At 38.1% G+C, this 17,954-nt stretch overlaps 1 protein-coding gene across 3 annotated transcripts in view; it reads left to right on the plus strand.

Annotated features, from left to right (window-relative positions):
- Positions 1-661: 661 nt before the first annotated feature.
- LOC114247908 (proton-coupled zinc antiporter SLC30A2) overlaps positions 662-17,954 on the plus strand; it is a 28,118-nt gene continuing 10,825 nt past the window's right edge. Inside the window, exons 1-6 of one of the 3 annotated variants that reach the window (XR_003624914.2) lie at positions 662-1,094; positions 13,603-13,728; positions 14,545-14,707; positions 15,401-15,592; positions 16,794-16,962; positions 17,756-17,849. Coding sequence is in view for 2 of the 3 variants with exons in the window: in XM_028180992.2 (XP_028036793.2) it covers positions 963-1,094; positions 13,603-13,728; positions 14,545-14,707; positions 15,401-15,592; positions 16,794-16,962; positions 17,756-17,849 (876 nt within the window). In the remaining variant the exon portion in view is untranslated. Of the gene's footprint in view, positions 1,095-2,999; positions 3,083-13,602; positions 13,729-14,544; positions 14,708-15,400; positions 15,593-16,793; positions 16,963-17,755; positions 17,850-17,954 lie in introns of those variants that run through there. The other 2 variants (XM_028180992.2, XM_089736015.1) reach the window with 2 other exon arrangements.

Genomic DNA, 17,954 nt, shown 5'->3' on the forward strand with positions numbered 1-17,954 from the left:
TCTGATCTTTGTATCGGAATATACGATTGCTTCTCATAGAGATGGGCACATGGACAAATTGGTACAGATTATTTACACATCGTCTAAGTCAATCTAGTCTTGCCGAGAAGCCATTAAAATTTTAAATTAACTTTTTTAGATAAGAACTAACATAGGCTAAAAGGTAGTGTAACCAATAGCCGTAAAGAAATTCACCCCTTTAAAAACTTATTACAGTAGGTACTTCTAGCTTAGATTAAGTATTGAGTAAGCACTAAAGCACTTCGAGGACAAATCTCAGACTAAGAACTAAGTTAGTATGGTATTTAGGTACAGGAAAGTTAGTATGTATCCTAAGACAAGTAAATTTAAGTAAACCATCTGAGGTAAAGGTTCAATAAATATTAAGCATTTGTTCGCAGTATTTTTCTAATAGTTTACGGGAGACCTTATATAAATAATCTAGTATACTTGGTAAACTTGGTTATATATTCTCTTATTTAGTCTCTCAACATATTTTTGATCGAATTTTCCTAAATTTTCAATTTATTTGAACTACCCAGAACTTAAGCTTGGTAATTTAAACTACCAAAATTCAAAATCAAATTTCTAAAAAGATGTACAGTTAACTTTTCCGACGATTTTTTTTGGAGATTTTCAGGCAACACTAAATCGAACGTCGACTTTGTAAATTGTGACATTTAGAAAGACTAGAATCTAGATTCTTTCTAGACATACCAAAGGGAATACAAATAAAATGTACTGTCGTACGCGTAGACGGGTTATCGCTCTCGTATTTTGTAAAATATTTATCGCTGTTTTATCGAGTTCCGTTGTAAATTATACTTCAGCTACACGATAAAGGATCATACATAGACACTTTAGTTTGTACATTAGACGATTTTGTTCATTTTTTTGTGATAAATATGTGTGTTTAGTGAAGTGTATATTTTTTGTTGTTTTTGCGACGTCCCGGCGCCGGAATGTCTGACGAGCTAGAAGCAAGGATGTGGGATGAAAGTGGCTCCCGATACGAGTCTAGAAGTCGGGACACGTTCTTTGAATCAGCGTTCGCTTCTTCGGAACATTTGGACAGAGCACCTTTGTTAGCCGAGGTAAATAGCATGCTAAAATACAATGCTAATATTTTTTTTACGTTAAAAAAAAACTTGCTAAATATGTTATTATTCGTTAGAATTTAAGTATAGATAAACACACCAAGCGCTTAAAATTATTAATTAATTTCAATACGAAATAATTAAAACTGAATATTTTATCTGTTTTTGCTCCAAAAAATTAAAACAACCATCATCTCAAATATGAAGCGTCTTCCTAATATTTTTTACCAATTGGTATACAAGCATAAGACCCATCTGATAGTAAGTGATCACTGTCGCTCAAAGATATTTGCAATGTCAAGGGAACAACCTAGTTGTGCCTAATCTAGGATTCCCTAGAAAATAACTGCTGTGTTTAAATAATAAATTTTTGAAACAAAGCAAATGCTGATTATTCATTCCCATGAGAAATATTTTTATTTATCTAAAGGAGTATATATATAGGAGTATACACATCACAATTTCAATTACAGGAGCCAATCAAACACATACTGTTAATAACCTTTAGACATGAACTCAAAATGGCATTTGTATTGAATATTGGCAATCCTGTTTCGTAATGTATCATTTTATGGTAGAAATCTTGCAAATGATGATTTAACTCAAAGAGATAAACACCACTGAACGCCGAAATGACGAAACTAACAATAGCTTCAACATTATCTCATTCCAAGCTCAACTTCCGTCCGAGTTGTGTATGGAAATACACATGATTGGCAGATAACAATTTAAATTAGTTAAAACAAAAAAACAGAACTAAATTTAATACAGAAGCTATTCTTTTAGCTGTATTTTTTATGAAACCATCAAGCTGCCGTACAAATTAAACTGTAGACTTACATTCTTTCAAGAGAAACTTATGTTCAAGATAAGATAATGTATCGGTAAATATTACACATTAATATGGTATATATTATATCTCATAGATAATGCTACTTGAGATTCCAACAAGCCGACTTATCATTATTATTATTATGAAGTCATCGTGGCCTAAAGGATAAGACGTCTGGTGCATTCGTATCTAGCAATGCAACAGTGTTCGAATTCCACAGGCGGGTACCGATTTTTCTAAAGAAATATGTACTTGACGAATGTTCATGATTGACTTCCACGGTGAAGCAGTGATGCATTCTGGTTTGAAAGCTGGAACAACGAATATGATACTTCAAACTTCACATTTTAAGGTGGATGATAGATAGGGGTAGATATATAATTTTGTATGTTTCAAAATTACTAAATTATACATATTCTGTAAAATTATAAATTGCACTTTGATGGTCACATGAAAGAATGTTATTAGAGCAGTAATTGAATACTACACTTATGTTCTTTTGATGAATAATCTGCCATATTTATTTATAGGTTCAGCATAGAATACATTTTTCATTAAGATTTGTATAGAAAGTATATTTTTTTTTATTGCTTACTTGGGTGGACGAGCTCACAGCCCACCTGGTGTTATGTGGTTACTGGAGCGCATAGACATCTACAACATAAATGCGCCACCCACCTTGAGACATGAGTTCTAAGATCTCACTATAGTTACAACGACTGCTCCACCCTTCAAACCGAAACGAATTACTGCTTCACGGCAGAAACGGGCAGGGTGGTGGTACCTATCCGCGCGGACTCAGAAGAGGTCCTCCCATCAGTAATTACGCAAATTATAATTTTGCGGGTTTGATTTTTATTACACAATGTTATTCCTTCACCGTGGATGTCATTCGTGAACATTTGTTGAGTACGTATTTCATTAGAAAAATTGGTATCCGCCTGAGATTCGAATATATTAAAACATGAAAGGAATTCTTCTAGGCTGTCGGTGTTTGAATAGCTGGCCTTACTGTAGAACATTTACAAACTACCCTCTTTTTATTTATAATGTTCATTATTTAACCTAATCCTTTCAAAAGACATTGTTTTGTGTATTAAAGTTCTGAGTGAGTGCTAAAATGGAAGTGATTGAAACAAATAATAATTTGAATGTAAGTGGCCTTGATAAATATCATGTAACTATGTAAATAGAAAGTTGGTACTATCTATGAAGATAAACTAATATTTAACTAAACTATCACTCAGATGATATTCAACATTTATTAGGTTCATGTTGTGAGAAACTTTTATGACACAATGAATCGGGTAGTGATTGGTGTTATAAGGCAATAATAAATGGGACGATTCAAATAACAAATTGCTAGGTGTGATCAATTGACGAATAGGCATATCCCGGTTGGACGCCAGGGGTTGGTCTTAGGTTCCGAAGGTAGTATTCCATGTTGGATTACCGTTTTGCGTTCCCGGTCGGCGGTGTATCGCGTTCCGACCCGGCAGGCTGGTTCTGACTCAGCGGGGTATCCCGGAACATCAGCGGTATCGCTTGGGCGGCTGTACCGCGGACACCGGCGTCGTTGGTCGTCGACTATCGCCTCGACGACCCGTCGGTCGGGCGTCCTAGGGGTGGCGCCGCGAGTCTGGTTGACCGCGGGAACCTTACTCTGACTGGGTTCTGACCCCGGGTGAAGATCAGAAGTCAAGTGTAAGAGTGCAGGGGAGTCGCTTAGTGCGGCAGGGCCCTAAAAACGTCGTTGGGCCAGCGGTTTGTTCCCAACATCAGCAGATCGTCCCCACACGCCCCCTAGGTGCGGTGATCTGGTAGGAGGTTAGGCCAAAGCCCAAAAAAACGTTTTGCGTTAAAAATGTTCGTACACAATACAAACGCTCATTATTATCAACAGACGAAGATGTCAACCCTAATAAATTTAATTCGCAATTCCTAATTTTGTTTGACGGGTTGCAAACTTATGTTCTAATTTAAAGCTCACAAAGCCGTTTTTGGATTACAATTGAAATTTTGTTTATTTTTGGCGCGAAGATGTCGTGCATTCCGGAGTCAAGCGAACACAGCCCTGACATAATGCAATTAAAACTTGGATCTGATTTCTCAAATTGAGTGTAGTTATTGTTTCTGACATCTTTTTTTTTTATGATTGAAGGATTACTGGTGGCCCGGAGGCCTTACCAGTTTCACCAAGACAGGTGGGCGAGCAAAGGCTCAGCCAGGAGGGGTGGGATTTGCTAACAGCTGCTCGAGCGCCTCCGAAGGAGACCTAACAGCTCAAGAGTAGGTGCTTCGCGATTGAATCTACTACCGGATCGGAATCGCGCTGAGAAGATCCGGTGAGAAACTCAGCGAGCTGATTCATGGGTTAGGTTGCACGACGAACTCTTTGTCGAGTTCGACGAGTACGGTTACCGAGGTCCCTAAGCCTGCTCCTAGTGTTAGAGCTGAAGGCGTCTAATGCAAAGGTTATTGGATCTGATGGATCCGTAAGGACGTGTCTAGGGCTTCTGACATCTATGGGTTCAGCTGAGATATGACCTTTTTTCACTCGTGTACGGAATAAAAACCGCATAAATGCGGTAGGTATTAATCTTCCTTGTCGCACGACCAGTGTCAAGTACCTTGACGTGTATCGACAGGTCGCCTGCCGTGACCGCATTGCGACTGTATAAAATTAATCGTAATATTCGATGTGCCAAACTCGGAGATTGGTTACAAATTTTATTATTTTACTAGCTGACCCGGCAGACTTCGTAGTGCCTCAATCGATAAATAAAAGACCTAAACTTTATATAAAATAAACAAAAGGAATCCGTCCGACGGGGGACACATTAAAGGAGAAACAAAATTGCTATTTTTATTTAATCCCGAGTATTTTCATATTTATCTACCTTTTAAACCTTCTCTGGACCTCCACAAATAGTTTAAGACCAAAATTAGCCAAATCGGTCCAGCCGTTCTCGAGTTTTAGCGAGACTAACGAACAGCAATTCATTTTTATATAATTATATAGATTTATTTTTTATTATTTTTTATTTTACTGGTGGTAGGACCTCTTGTGAGTCCGCGCGGGTAGGAACCACCACCCTGCCTATTTCTGCCGTGAAGCAGTAATGCGTTTCGGTTTGAAGGTCGGGGCAGCCGTTGTAACTATACTTGAGACCTTAGATATATCTCAAGGTGGGTGGCGTATTTACGTCGTAGATGTCAATGGACTCCAGTAACCACTTAACACCAGGTGGGCTGTGAGCTCGTCCACCCATCTGACTCACAAGAGGTCCTACACCCAGTAATATAATAATAAGCCCAAAGAATCTATCCTTGTACTAAGTACAGGTACTAATTGAAATTATTGTATTCGTTTAGTTATAACTTTGGCTAGACGACAAAGCTACGCCACTTCGAGCGATCGATTTTTGGTAATAGCTTTTAGGTCATGTAACTCGTCGAATTCTAGTGTTGTGTGGAGAATATCCAAGCAACGTGAAGGAGACTGTGTTTTTTATAATAGCCATGCCCGCGACTTCGTCCGCGTGGAATTTAACAAAACATTACTATATTTTATAATTATTTTAGAATTTTTCTAAAATAGAAGTCGCCTAAGTGACTCATTATTACATCAGCTATCTGCCAGTGAAAGTCCCCTCAAAGTCTGTCCAGCTGTTCCAAAGGTTAACCGCAACAAACGGACAGACAGATAGACAAATTAAAAAAAAAATATTTTGGTACATATATTACATGATGGTATACAAATTATTTTAATAATGCAAATCGACATTTAAATTTAAATTATTTGTATATATTTACGTATTCAATTTTTATATCGACATTACATATCAATCGATTTATTCGTTTTTTAGGTTTTTTATTTTTATTTTTTATTTATTGCCTTTGGAGGCATACGGCCCACCTGATGGTGAGTGGTTACCGTCGCCCATGGACTTCAGCAATGCCAGGGGTAGAGCCAAGCCGCTGCCTACCGCTTAATACTCTCCACAAGCCTCGTTTGAAGAAGGACATGTCATAGCGCTCGGGAAACACCGTGGAGGGGAGCTCATTCCATAGCCGGATGGTACGTGGCAAAAAAGAAGTATTTTTAATTCGCTAGATTGGACAGACGAGTTTCTATAATTTTAAGTGTTTCTATAATAGAACACATTAAAGTTTGTATTATGATACACTTTGTAGTATGCATCCAGTAATTTTTGTATTAGCTACAAATATTACTTAAATAGCTATTACTGGTGGTAGTACGTCTTGTGAGTCCACACGGGTGGGTACCGCCGCCCTACTTATTTCTGCTGCGAAGCAGTAATGCGTAGTTCGAAGGGTAGGGCAGCCGTTGTAACTACACGTTAGAACTCGTATCTTACGGTAGGTGGCGGCATTTACATTGTAGACGTCTATGGGCTCCGGTAAACACTTAACACCAGCTGTCCGTGAGTTCGTCGGCTCACCTAAACAATAAAAAAAAATAGCTCGTTTTTGTTTTTCGTTGGGAATTCCATTTTCCGATTACCCGGTCATCCCTCATGGGATCAGTCCGGGCTATGTCGGACTCGAAGATGACTACCAACTAAACCCCATCGCTCACTCTCTCCCGACGTTAGATCCCCGCCCGAGACGGAACTCGGGTCAGGGTAGGTAGGAGGGATCTAACGATCCCTACAACCAGATGCGCGGCTCCCCCCAAGGACTCCCAGCCGACGGAATCATGAAAGCGACAGTTCACGTCTCAATCACAAAATTACACCAACAGGACTAACCAAGGCAGAAGAACTTTAAGAATAGGATCTTTTTGGAAAAACGAATTACTGGAAGATGAGCGAGTTTGACACATTACATTGTCGAGTAATTAACATCCGAATGTCAGCTTGGCGATTTTGTGCGGATCATAATAGTGCGTCTAAAACTAAGTGTATATGTGAATTTTAGTTCTCGTAATATAGTCGATTTTCTATTCAAAATACTGGTTGGTTCTCTTTTGCATAACGGGGTTGTTTATTAAATTTTCTATCACTACGGCGAAGGTTATTAGAATCTATGAATACAAGTGTTTTTTATTTTTCCTACCTATGCTGATAGCCTTTAGAGACTGTTCGATTTTGGGGTTTACATTTTGAAATCTCCCGCCAACTTGCCCGGTACTCGCGAAGTCAAAACTGAGCGCGACACGAGCGCTACGTGTTGCCGCAGTTTGTGCAACATTTGAAAAAGGAGTCGTGAAATCTGAGAGCAGTTGGCGGTAAGTCCGTAATTCTTTAAATCTTTAAAATATCATAAAACTGAGCTATCGTACATTTATGGTCCTTCGAGCCGGATTTTACCTGTTACGAAATCAAATACCAGTGATTCAGTATAACAAAAACGTAATTATTGTAAAAACAATTCCTACAAAAACTTTTATTCGTAAGTAGGTAGTTGTGTGTTTTTGTGAAAAACATAACTTCTGTGTTTTGTGTTTTACAATAAAGGAATTTATACAGTGATTCATAATATACATCGGCGTTCAGGTATTTAGTATTATTTTCGTTACAATATTAAACTTTATTTCAAATTTGTTGCGAACTTTATACTACATAATATACATCTGACGCCTTGCCGCCATTACTGGCAGTAAATTAAATTTCAATAAAATAACCATAACATATTTTTATTGATAATTCTTATTGTTTGCTATTGAATTAAATCTTAGAATCTTTAATTTTGTCGTATTAAATAGTTTTTAACTGTAGTTTTTTCTTCGAATATTAATTAATTAATTATTAATATTGTTTTGTGTTACAATTTTACTTGGTAGAACTTTCTTTTAATATTTGTTGTTTGATTATTCGTATTTTATAATATTCTACTAATTCTTAAATTGTGTTTTAAACAAATTAATTTGTAAATTCATAAGTACCTACCTAAATAAAATTGTAAGATGGCGAAAGCAACATCTGGAAAAAAAGTAATAATTTCCGATGACGATGTCGATCAGTTGTTGCAACCACATCAGACAACCAAGGAGATGGCATTTATGCGTTTACAATCGTTGTACGAGATGTCACGAGTAGTTAGAAGTAATACTGATATGCAGCCACAATTTCGCGCCCGTTTTAGAGATATTGTCGCTTTGAGAACTGCATATGAAAGTGCTATGAGTGAAATTATTTGTGTCCAAAAACGTTATAATGCGTCGTATGTACCGTCATACGACCAAATCAAAGCATTTGATGAGATGTATTACTCTGTTTGTGATATCGCGGATAGTCTAAATTTATCAGGTAGTGATAATACTAGATGTGATTTCGGTTCCGGTAAAACTGTAAAACCTCGATTACCGAAATTAGAAATTTTCCACTTTGACGGAAAGTTAGAAAATTGGCCCACATTTAGAGACACTTTTACTAGTTTAGTACATTCTAATACTGATATAGTTGATATTGAAAAATTTTATTACTTATTGTCGGCTGTGAGTGGTCCAGCACTCACTATCGTAAAATCAATGCCAATAACAGCAACAAATTATTACATTGTATGGAATTCTTTAGTTACACGTTTTGAAAACAAGAGGGCGCTAGCGACTACATATTTAGATAAAGTATTTAGTTTCAAAACATTACAATATGAGTCAGTAGACGGCTAAATGCCTTTTTACAAGCGTGTCAAGATAGCGTCAAAGCATTAAAATCATTAAACATACCAGATTTATCAAGTTTTGTTTTGTTTTATGTAGCTTTGCGTAATTTGGATTCAACTACTAGGCGCGCATTCGAAAACAAAAGTGTACCGGGTGATCTTCCGACGTTTGAGGGTCTTATCGCTTTCGTGGAAAACCAGGTCCGTATCCTGGAGATGTCGGAAAGTAAATCGGTCTCAAATCAAAGCATAAACAATGCAAAACCTATATACGCAAGGGGTTACCAGAATACCAGTCGTTTTGATAAAAAGCTTAATAATTCAAATACCAGGGTGGGTGCGCCTAGAACATCTTTGGCCTCGGCCGCAACTGCGGCTACTAAGAATCTTCAGAACGAACAAAACTCGAATGAAACTTTAAATAAAATAAAAAAATGTTATTATTGCGGCAAGCCTCATTCAATATATCGGTGCTTCGAATATAGTGATCTCACTCCTGAACAACGGCTTCAAAAAATAAAACAGTTGAAGCTATGTGAAAATTGTTTGCGTGATGATCATATATTAAAGAGTTGTCCATCTAGGGTACGTTGTACAGTTTGCAAAAATATGCACCATCACACACTTCACATCGATGCTGGCGCTGGTGCCAATTCAGGAAATAATGCCAGCTCGGTGGCTCTTACCGTTTCTACAACTTCGACAGTCTTGCTCGGAACCGCAATTATACACGTCGCAGATTGTTGGGGCATCTATCAACCCGTACGTGCTATAATTGACAGTGGTGCCATGACGGGCTACATAACTCAAGACTGTGCATTAAGGTTAGGACTAGGGCGGAGAAAGTGTGATTTCGATTCCATTGGTCTAGGTGCCAAGCCTATTGCAGATCTGGGGCTAACTACCTGTACTGTAAAACCGCGTCAGTGCGATAGCCCCATATTAACTACCGATGTAGTCATAGTTGCAAAAATAGCCGGAAATCTACCGACTATGTCCATCTCAGATGATGTGATCCGTAAATTTCAAAATCTTTCACTTGCTGATCCAACTTTTGGTACATCGGGTCCCATCGACATGTTATTGGCCGGTGATCTATTTCCTCAAATTTATGATGGAGAAAAGATCATGCCACAAGATAAGAACATGCCGGTGGCATTGCATTCCATTTTCGGCTACGTCATCGCAGGTCAAGTATCGATTTCGGATCATAGAACTGTAGACACGGAAAATCATCATATCAAAAGCGATAATACAAAATCATTTGTGGCTCTTTCTGTGAACTTGGAGCAAGAAACGCAGTCTGTCTCTGAGATGGAAAGTATTCTTAACAAGGAACCACAACATCCAGATAATAATAATATATCAGTAGGGACATTGTCTGATCGCGATCATAACCGTGATAAGAAAAGTAGATGTTTCGTAAACTACCCTTTGGAACCTTTTTATAAACTTTGTGTTTCATATGGAGCAGAAGAACATAAATACATTAATATAGAAAAGAAGTTGGGACGCCATCCGAATTTAAAATTTATTCGTGAGTACGAAAGTCTTTGTGGATGCAAGAGCCACGTAGGCGCGGTACAAAACGTGGATTCGATATTTATCATCCCGCATCTTTGTATTTTGTGGCTTTCTAATACAACAAACAAATTTGGAGGCGTGTTTAACGCATCATGCGCAACAATACATGAGTGGCTTAACGGCCTCCATTGGCTTAATGACTTCCAGTCAGAGGGTCCAGTTAAACCTATAACTCTAAGCCTAGAACGAAATACTTTAAGTACTGTACTTGTCTCAACAGAAGTCATAGAAGCATATTCACTGTTGGACCTCACCAACAGATACTCTAGTTTTAGTAAGCTTGTGAGTATAATCGCGCGGTCTTACTTGTTCATCCACAACTATAGAATCTTTCAATCAGAACGTAGATCGCTGTTTTTGGAGGACAGCAGAAAGGCTCACGACATTGTTATTAAAATCGTACAAAGTCATTTATTTGTGGACGACATTATGGCCTTACAAAAAGGTCAGAGATGTTCTCAGAGTTTGCGGAAACTAATTACCTTCATGGATTCAAACTGTTTCCTCAGGGTGGGGGGTAAATTGTCTAATTCTAGTCTTTCACCTGATAGGAAACCTTCTTTACTTTTACTTAAAAATTCAATTTTTACAAACATTTTAATAGATTATTGTCATAAATTTTATTTATATGTTGGTCCTCGCACTTTGCAAGGAATTACAACAAGTCAATGTCTCATGATTATTTCAGATAATGCCAATTTTGTGTCGGCTACGAAACAGTCAGCAGATGTTACGCGTTTAATCGGGTCTTACTTAGAAAGCTTATCAAGAGAACTTGTAGCGCGTAATATTCGTTGGAGCCATAACCCTCCTAGTGGTGGTCGCTTCGGTGGTTTCTATGAGTCTGCAATAAAGTCTGCTAAATTATATTTGAAACGGATTGTAGGAGACAAATCATTTCCATTCAAAGAGCTCCGAACGCCTTTTGCTCGGGTTGAAGCAGTTCTCAATTGGAGACCGCTATGTCCACTGTTCGATGATCCAGAGGAGTTCCAAATGCTGACGCCGGCACATGTTGTGATCGGGCGGGAATTGTTGGCTGTACCGGTATTCGATATCAGTGAGCATCGTTTTTTGTCTCGCGAGCGATGGAAAATTTTACAACTCTTTACACAACGTTTTTGGAAATGGTGGGGCCAAGAATACCTCCACACATTTCAGCAGCGACAAAAGTGGTTCAACAACTGTCGAATTTTAGTTCTCATTAAATCACACGCACCACCACCACCTTTACAGTGGGATCTAGCGCGAGTCACTGTATTTAAGTCAGGCGTGGATGGTGTCGTGCGAGTGGTTAAAATTCGTATAAAAATAACGAAACGGCGCGTCTTGTCGTTAAGCTTTGTCCGCTCCCAATAGCGACGGACATAGAGTTACCATTAAAAACATAAAAATTAACTCATAACAAGATTACATAAAGGTAGGCCTTTGTGTGATCTCTCTTTTAGTTATAAGTCAAGTTTATTGTTTAAATACTTGGATTTATTTACTTAAAATAATTTTAATATAAATACAGTCCACTGTGAAACTGAATCATCAAAACATTGTTATTGGTATCGTAATGGGAAATCCGGGCGGATTTCGGTGGGGGGAATGTTCGATTTTGGGGTTTACATTTTGAAATCTCCCGCCAACTTGCCCGGTACTCGCGAAGTCAAAACTGAGCGCGACACGAGCGCTACGTGTTGCCGCAGTTTGTGCAACATTTGAAAAAGGAGTCGTGAAATCTGAGAGCAGTTGGCGGTAAGTCCGTAATTCTTTAAATCTTTAAAATATCATAAAACTGAGCTATCGTACAGAGACTATTTCAGCTTCGCCCTAACATGTAGATGAGCTCACGGGGCTCAAACCGGAGTGTTGCTAACACTGGCCCTAGCAAGAGCAGTGCTTCGCAGAATCTACCACCGGATCGGAAACGCGACCCGCTGAGAAGATCTGGCGAGAAACTCAAGTGGGCTGTATCTATGGGTTAAATACAAGTTTATCATTGTAACGTGACTATGGTAGGAAATATTGTTTAAGTTTCTTAAATTTTCTTTAGAATTAGTTTGTCCTGAATATTCGTGTATATTTGTGTTCTATTCTTTGTATTTATCCTATTGAAAAGCATTTAAATCTATACAACGAACTTCTTTTCCAAATGTTGTTGATAGTTTTCGGTCCGTTCTGATATGTTTACCACCAAAAATGGACGAGAACTTTTTTGAAAAACTATTGTTTCTGTTGGAGCTTTCTCCGTTGATCATTTTGTTAAACTATGTAACTCTCATATTATTTCCTATCTTAAATACTGATGGTTCGGGTTTCAAGATTAGATTAATCGTCACGCAATTACTTGACTTAGATCTCCTGTCCTTAAAATGGTTATCGGCATTCACATTGTGATTTCTACGGGCAACTTCAAAACAGCAAAAGCTTGTGAACTCCTCTACCCAAATAGAGCTTTTTTAAACCCCTTTTGTAATTGTTTTGCTTTAAATCCTATGTATGTGTTGTATTTTTTTTTTTCAATGTAACCTTCAGCAACTTCGTGTCGTCTGGTCAACTTGAAATTTTCTCACGTACCAAGGTCCAATGACAATAAAGTGATAATGTTACAACTTTGGCCTAATACCCTGACCTGGGTCAACTTGATAAAAAAAATTAGCATTTTTAGTTGGGTATGCTATTAAACTGTTTTAGTTTAAAATATATATAAAAATCGAAGTAATTTTTCTTTTTTTTATGATTTTTTTTCCTCTGATGGGCGGTCGAAGCCCTTAGACGTCTATAACGTAAATGCCGCCACCCACCTTGAGATATAAGTTCTAAAATCTCAAGTATAGTTACAACGGTTGCCCAGCCCTTCAAACCGAAACGCATTACTGCTTCACGGCAGAAATAGGCGGGGTAGTGGTACCTACCCGCGCGGACTCACATGAGGTCCTACCACCAGTAAAAAATTACACTACTTAACCTATTATATATACTAGTGGTCCCGCAGTAGTCGAAATTCGACTATAATTAATTGAAATTATAAGTTTGAACATTATTATGATTCTATTGTCAAATTATATAATCACAGATTTCGCCAAAACTAAACTTTAAGCTACACTTTAATAAAGACAAACAATATTTAATCTTTTCTCAATTTGACCACAGACTATAAGCAATAAGAAAAGTTTGACAATAAACAAACAGTACGGATGCGTGTGTGTGTCAAATACATGGTAGAGTGTGTAATGTTTTTTTAGGGATTTATTGTATTTTTTATGCATAATTTAAAAAAAAATGTGTGTATATAAGTGGGGGAAATTTCATACTCCTCCGTCCGCGCAATTTTCGTAAAAAGAGGTACAAAGTTTTTGCTTCACGTATTAATATATAGATAACGTGGAGGATGCCCTTGAATATTTTTATAAACGTCACACTAACGTCATTTTAATCTGGATCGGTTATTTAATCGAAGTTCTATTTCAGGAGACGTACTCCGACGTGCCGGTGACGTCGGCTACGGAACCAGAGCACTGTCACTGGCCACAAGCGGAGCCCCCCAGTGCGATACCGCAGCTGCTGACCGCCCTCGTACTGTGCGCATTCTTTATGGTAAGAAACTATATAGACTTTATTGAAGTCGTAGTGGCTTAAAGGATAAGACGTCCGGTGCAGTCGTATCTAGCGATGCACCGGTGTTCGAATCCCGCAGGCGGGTACCAATTTTTTATAATGAAATACGTACAAATGTTCGCGATTGACTTCCACGGTGAAGGAATAACAGCGTGTAATAAAAATCAAACCCGCAAAATTATAATTTGCGTAATTACTGGTGAACCTCTTGTGAGTCCGCATGGGTAGGTACCACCGCCCTACCTATTTCTGCCGTGAAGTAGTAATGCGTTTCGGTTTGAAAGGTGGGGCAGACATTGTAACTATACTTGATACCTTAGAACTCATATCTCAAGTTGGGTGGCGGCATTTACGTTGTAGATGTCTATGGAATCCGGTAACCACTTAACACCAGGTGGGCTGTGAGCTCGTCCACCCGTCTATGCAATAAATAAAAAACATAGACACGACTAGATCTAAAGTCACTTTGAAATACTTCAGCTAGGATTAGAACCGAAAAAGTTTTTAGTGAAAAAGCATAAAAGTGGTATATTATCATGAACTTTGCATAAAAATGTCTTAAATAAGCCAATATCCATAGGCTCATTTAGGGGCACCGCCGTATTGCCTATTTCTGAGACGCAAAGCAGTAATGCCTTCCGATTTGTGGAGGGGGGCAATCGTTGTGCTATTGAACTTATGACTCAAGGTACGCGACGGCATTAATGTTGTTGATGCCTATTGGTATCGGTGATCACCGTGAGCTGAATCACCGGTTTAAGTGATAAGCAAGATCTAGGTAATGGTTTTCTTCAGGTATGCGAGCTGATAGGCGGATACTTGGCGGGGAGTTTATCGGTGATGAGTGACGCGGCTCACATGCTTAGTGATTGCGGGGGGTTCGCGTTGGCTCTGTTGGCCTTCCACTGCGCGAAACGACCTCCCGACGTGCACATGTCATACGGATACAAACGCGCCGGTGAGATTGTTATATTATGTACTAGTTGTCCCCCGGTAGTCGAAATTCGACTATAATTAATTTAAATTATAAGCTTTTGCACTATTATGATTCTATAGTAGTACTAGTTTTATTTTTCGAATTGGCAAGGCAAAGGTATCATACCATACAGCCTAATCTTTTATGTATTGTTTTTATATGAAAAATGATGTTATGAGATGAAATAAGATGAGTTGCTATGGGATGAAATATAATCTCAGTAAAATTGTGGTCATTTATTGAGATTTTTTCAGTTGACTTTTTGGAGGATTCCGAGAAGTTACGTCCAGCGGCTTTGTTCCATTTTCCCACATTTGTGCACTTTCACAGAAGATATGAAACAGTTATATATTAGTATAGATTTATATACAATTAGTATAGATAAATCTACAATGTTTTTTAAGGATGTTCCGTTATAACTACTGAACCATGCATCCGATTGACTTGAAACTTGGTATCCATGTAGAAAATAAATGTACTTAACGGATAGGCTAACATTTATATGATTGTTGGACTCCCTACACCAGTTGCGGGAGCGTTAATGATGAGAATCTTTGCGGGGGGGTGAGAAATAATAATGTTAATTTTAAATGGCCAGCGAAGCGGACGGGTACAGCTAGTATATTAGTATATAGATTCTAATAATATTTAGTTGCATTGGAATTTCTCTGACAGAGGTTCTCGGAGCGATGGTGTCGGTTCTTCTGATATGGATACTGACTGGCGTGTTCGTGTACGTGGCGGCGGCTCGGCTTCACTCCGGCGAGTACACCATCGAGCCGGACATGATGATGATCGTGTCCGGTTGCGGGGTAGTCTTCAACGTGATCCTGGCGCTGGTGCTCCACGGCTGCGCTTCCGACATCGGTGGGTAGCGCACGCAGCATCCTCTGCTAGGACTCTTTTGAACAGCATCGACGTATTAAAGCTTCGTCAAACAGAACGCGTTAGCGCTGCGTTTTAACGTCGCGCTCTTTTGATGTCACACGAATTGACTAGATGAGCCCAGCGCTCCTTAACGCAACGTAACATCCGCCAAATCATTGTACCTTTCGATAGCAGTCTGAAAATTTAAATTATTCTCGCGTTAAAACTGTGTAATCTCAAAACTTACTAATTTTACAGGAGAGTGTTTTAAAGGTTTAAGATGTGATATTTTGAATATTAATCATCTTTGCAACATTTATTTTTTATTTTTTACCAGTTACATTATCTGTCTTTTAAAGTAAGATAGAATTATGCCCGCTGAGTTTGTTTCGCCGGTTCTTCTCAGGACTGTGGCTTTTTTTGGAACCGGTGGTAGAGTTAACATAGTTATTTGTATTTTGACATTCAACAAGTGTGTCATACTGACATCTAAGTTGAAATAAATGATTTTAAATTTGAATTTGAATTGAATTTGTATTAATTTTGTTAATAATAGTAAAAACATAGGTAAACTAACTACAGGAAAAACAGGAACACTACTTATCTTCTTAGTGCTGTTTGTTTGCATCATCATTTATTATTTCCATACTGTTGATGTATTATGTGTATGTAAGTATATTAGTATGTATTGTATGTAAGTATTTATATTGGTATATAATAATAAGTATATATTTCATATTATATGTAAACGGTATATATTTTGTTTATTGTATGTATATATTTTCTATAATGTATTATCTATAGTACACCGCAGCATACCTGCTATATTTTTTTTATATTTTCCAGAATTTATATAAATTAAACGGTTGTCTGGAAGAGATCGCTTTTAGCGATAAGACCGCCTATTGTACAAATTTATCTGTTTTTTGATTGTTTTTTTGAATGTAAATTGTGTTTTGGTGTGCAATAAAGTGTATTCTCTCTCTCTCTCTAAACTAAAAAAAAAACTAAAACTAAACTACGCTCTTTTGACAGTATTTATGAGAAAAATACTCCTGATACTAAATGATTCCGCATAGTAACTCAATTTCGAATATTTTTGGATATTTGGATATTGTTGAGAAAAGACGAATTATTTGTTTATTTACTGATCTTAGGATATGTCGAGGTCTAAACTACTTGGTTGTGTTTGTACGTCCAGCCCACCACCACAGCCACGGCGGGGCGGCGTGCCCGGGGGGCGGGGGGCGCGTCCCGGGGGGTTGGGGGCGGAGACACAAGCCCGCAGCCAACGGCGCGCTCCTTAACGGCGAATACACCATGAAGGACCTGTCCAGTGCCGAGGCCAACGTCGTCTCTACCGGCACCCGGTAACGGACTCCATAGATAATACACATAAATTAGTTATAGAAAAACAACTCAAGCACTCAACAAAAAATGTTTACGGGCGTCGGCCACTAGATGGCTTCGATTCGATTAGTTTCTCATTGCTCCTGTAGATGGCAGTAACATTGGACTACCCTATATTTTATTTATAATGAAGGATTTTGTAAATTTTCAGAAAACTCAAATTGATAAAATTTTATCAATTTGTCTATAACAAATAAAGACTTGTATGATTTATTATTGTTTATTTTCTGTGTTTATAGATATAAATAATAGTAGATAATATATATAAAAATGAATTGCTGTTCGTTAGTCTCGCTAAAACTCGAGAACGACTAGACCGATTTGGCTAATTTTGGTCTTGAATTATTTATTTGTGAAAGTCCAGAGAAGGTTTAAAAGGTAGATAAACATGAAAATGCTCGGAATTAAATAAAAATATCAATTTTGTTTTCCCTTAGTCCCTCGTCAGATGGATTCCTTTTGTTTGTTTTATGTTTATTTTATACAAAAGTTTAGGTCTTTTGTTTATCGATTGAGGCACTACGAAGTCTGCCGGATCAGCTCGTAGATAATAAAAATTATGTATCGCGAGAGTGACGTCGGTTTGCTACACAACCTAAATATTCAAATATCGACATATACCTCCTCAATCGTATTCAATAGCCACGAGAACTATCGTAGGAATAATTAAAGCGTCTGCGTCTTCCGGAAACTTAGGGATCTCATCTCATTCGATATGTGATTGACAAGCCGTTTTTTGTATATATTTTTCAGGAACATAAATTTACGAGCGGCATTGATACACGTGATAGGAGATCTCATCCAGAGCTGCGGAGTACTCCTCGCCTCTGTCCTCATCAAGCTCTACGTAAGTAACACTCTTGAAGATCCCCCTGGACAGATATTAATGGGGTATAGTAGTATAGTAAATTGGGAGGAATAGGGACTAGAGTTAGAATATGGACAATTCTGG

The sequence above is a fragment of the Bombyx mandarina genome, chromosome 20, assembly GCF_030267445.1.
Source record: "Bombyx mandarina strain Sakado chromosome 20, ASM3026744v2".
In the NCBI taxonomy this organism is placed as follows: domain Eukaryota; kingdom Metazoa; phylum Arthropoda; class Insecta; order Lepidoptera; family Bombycidae; genus Bombyx; species Bombyx mandarina.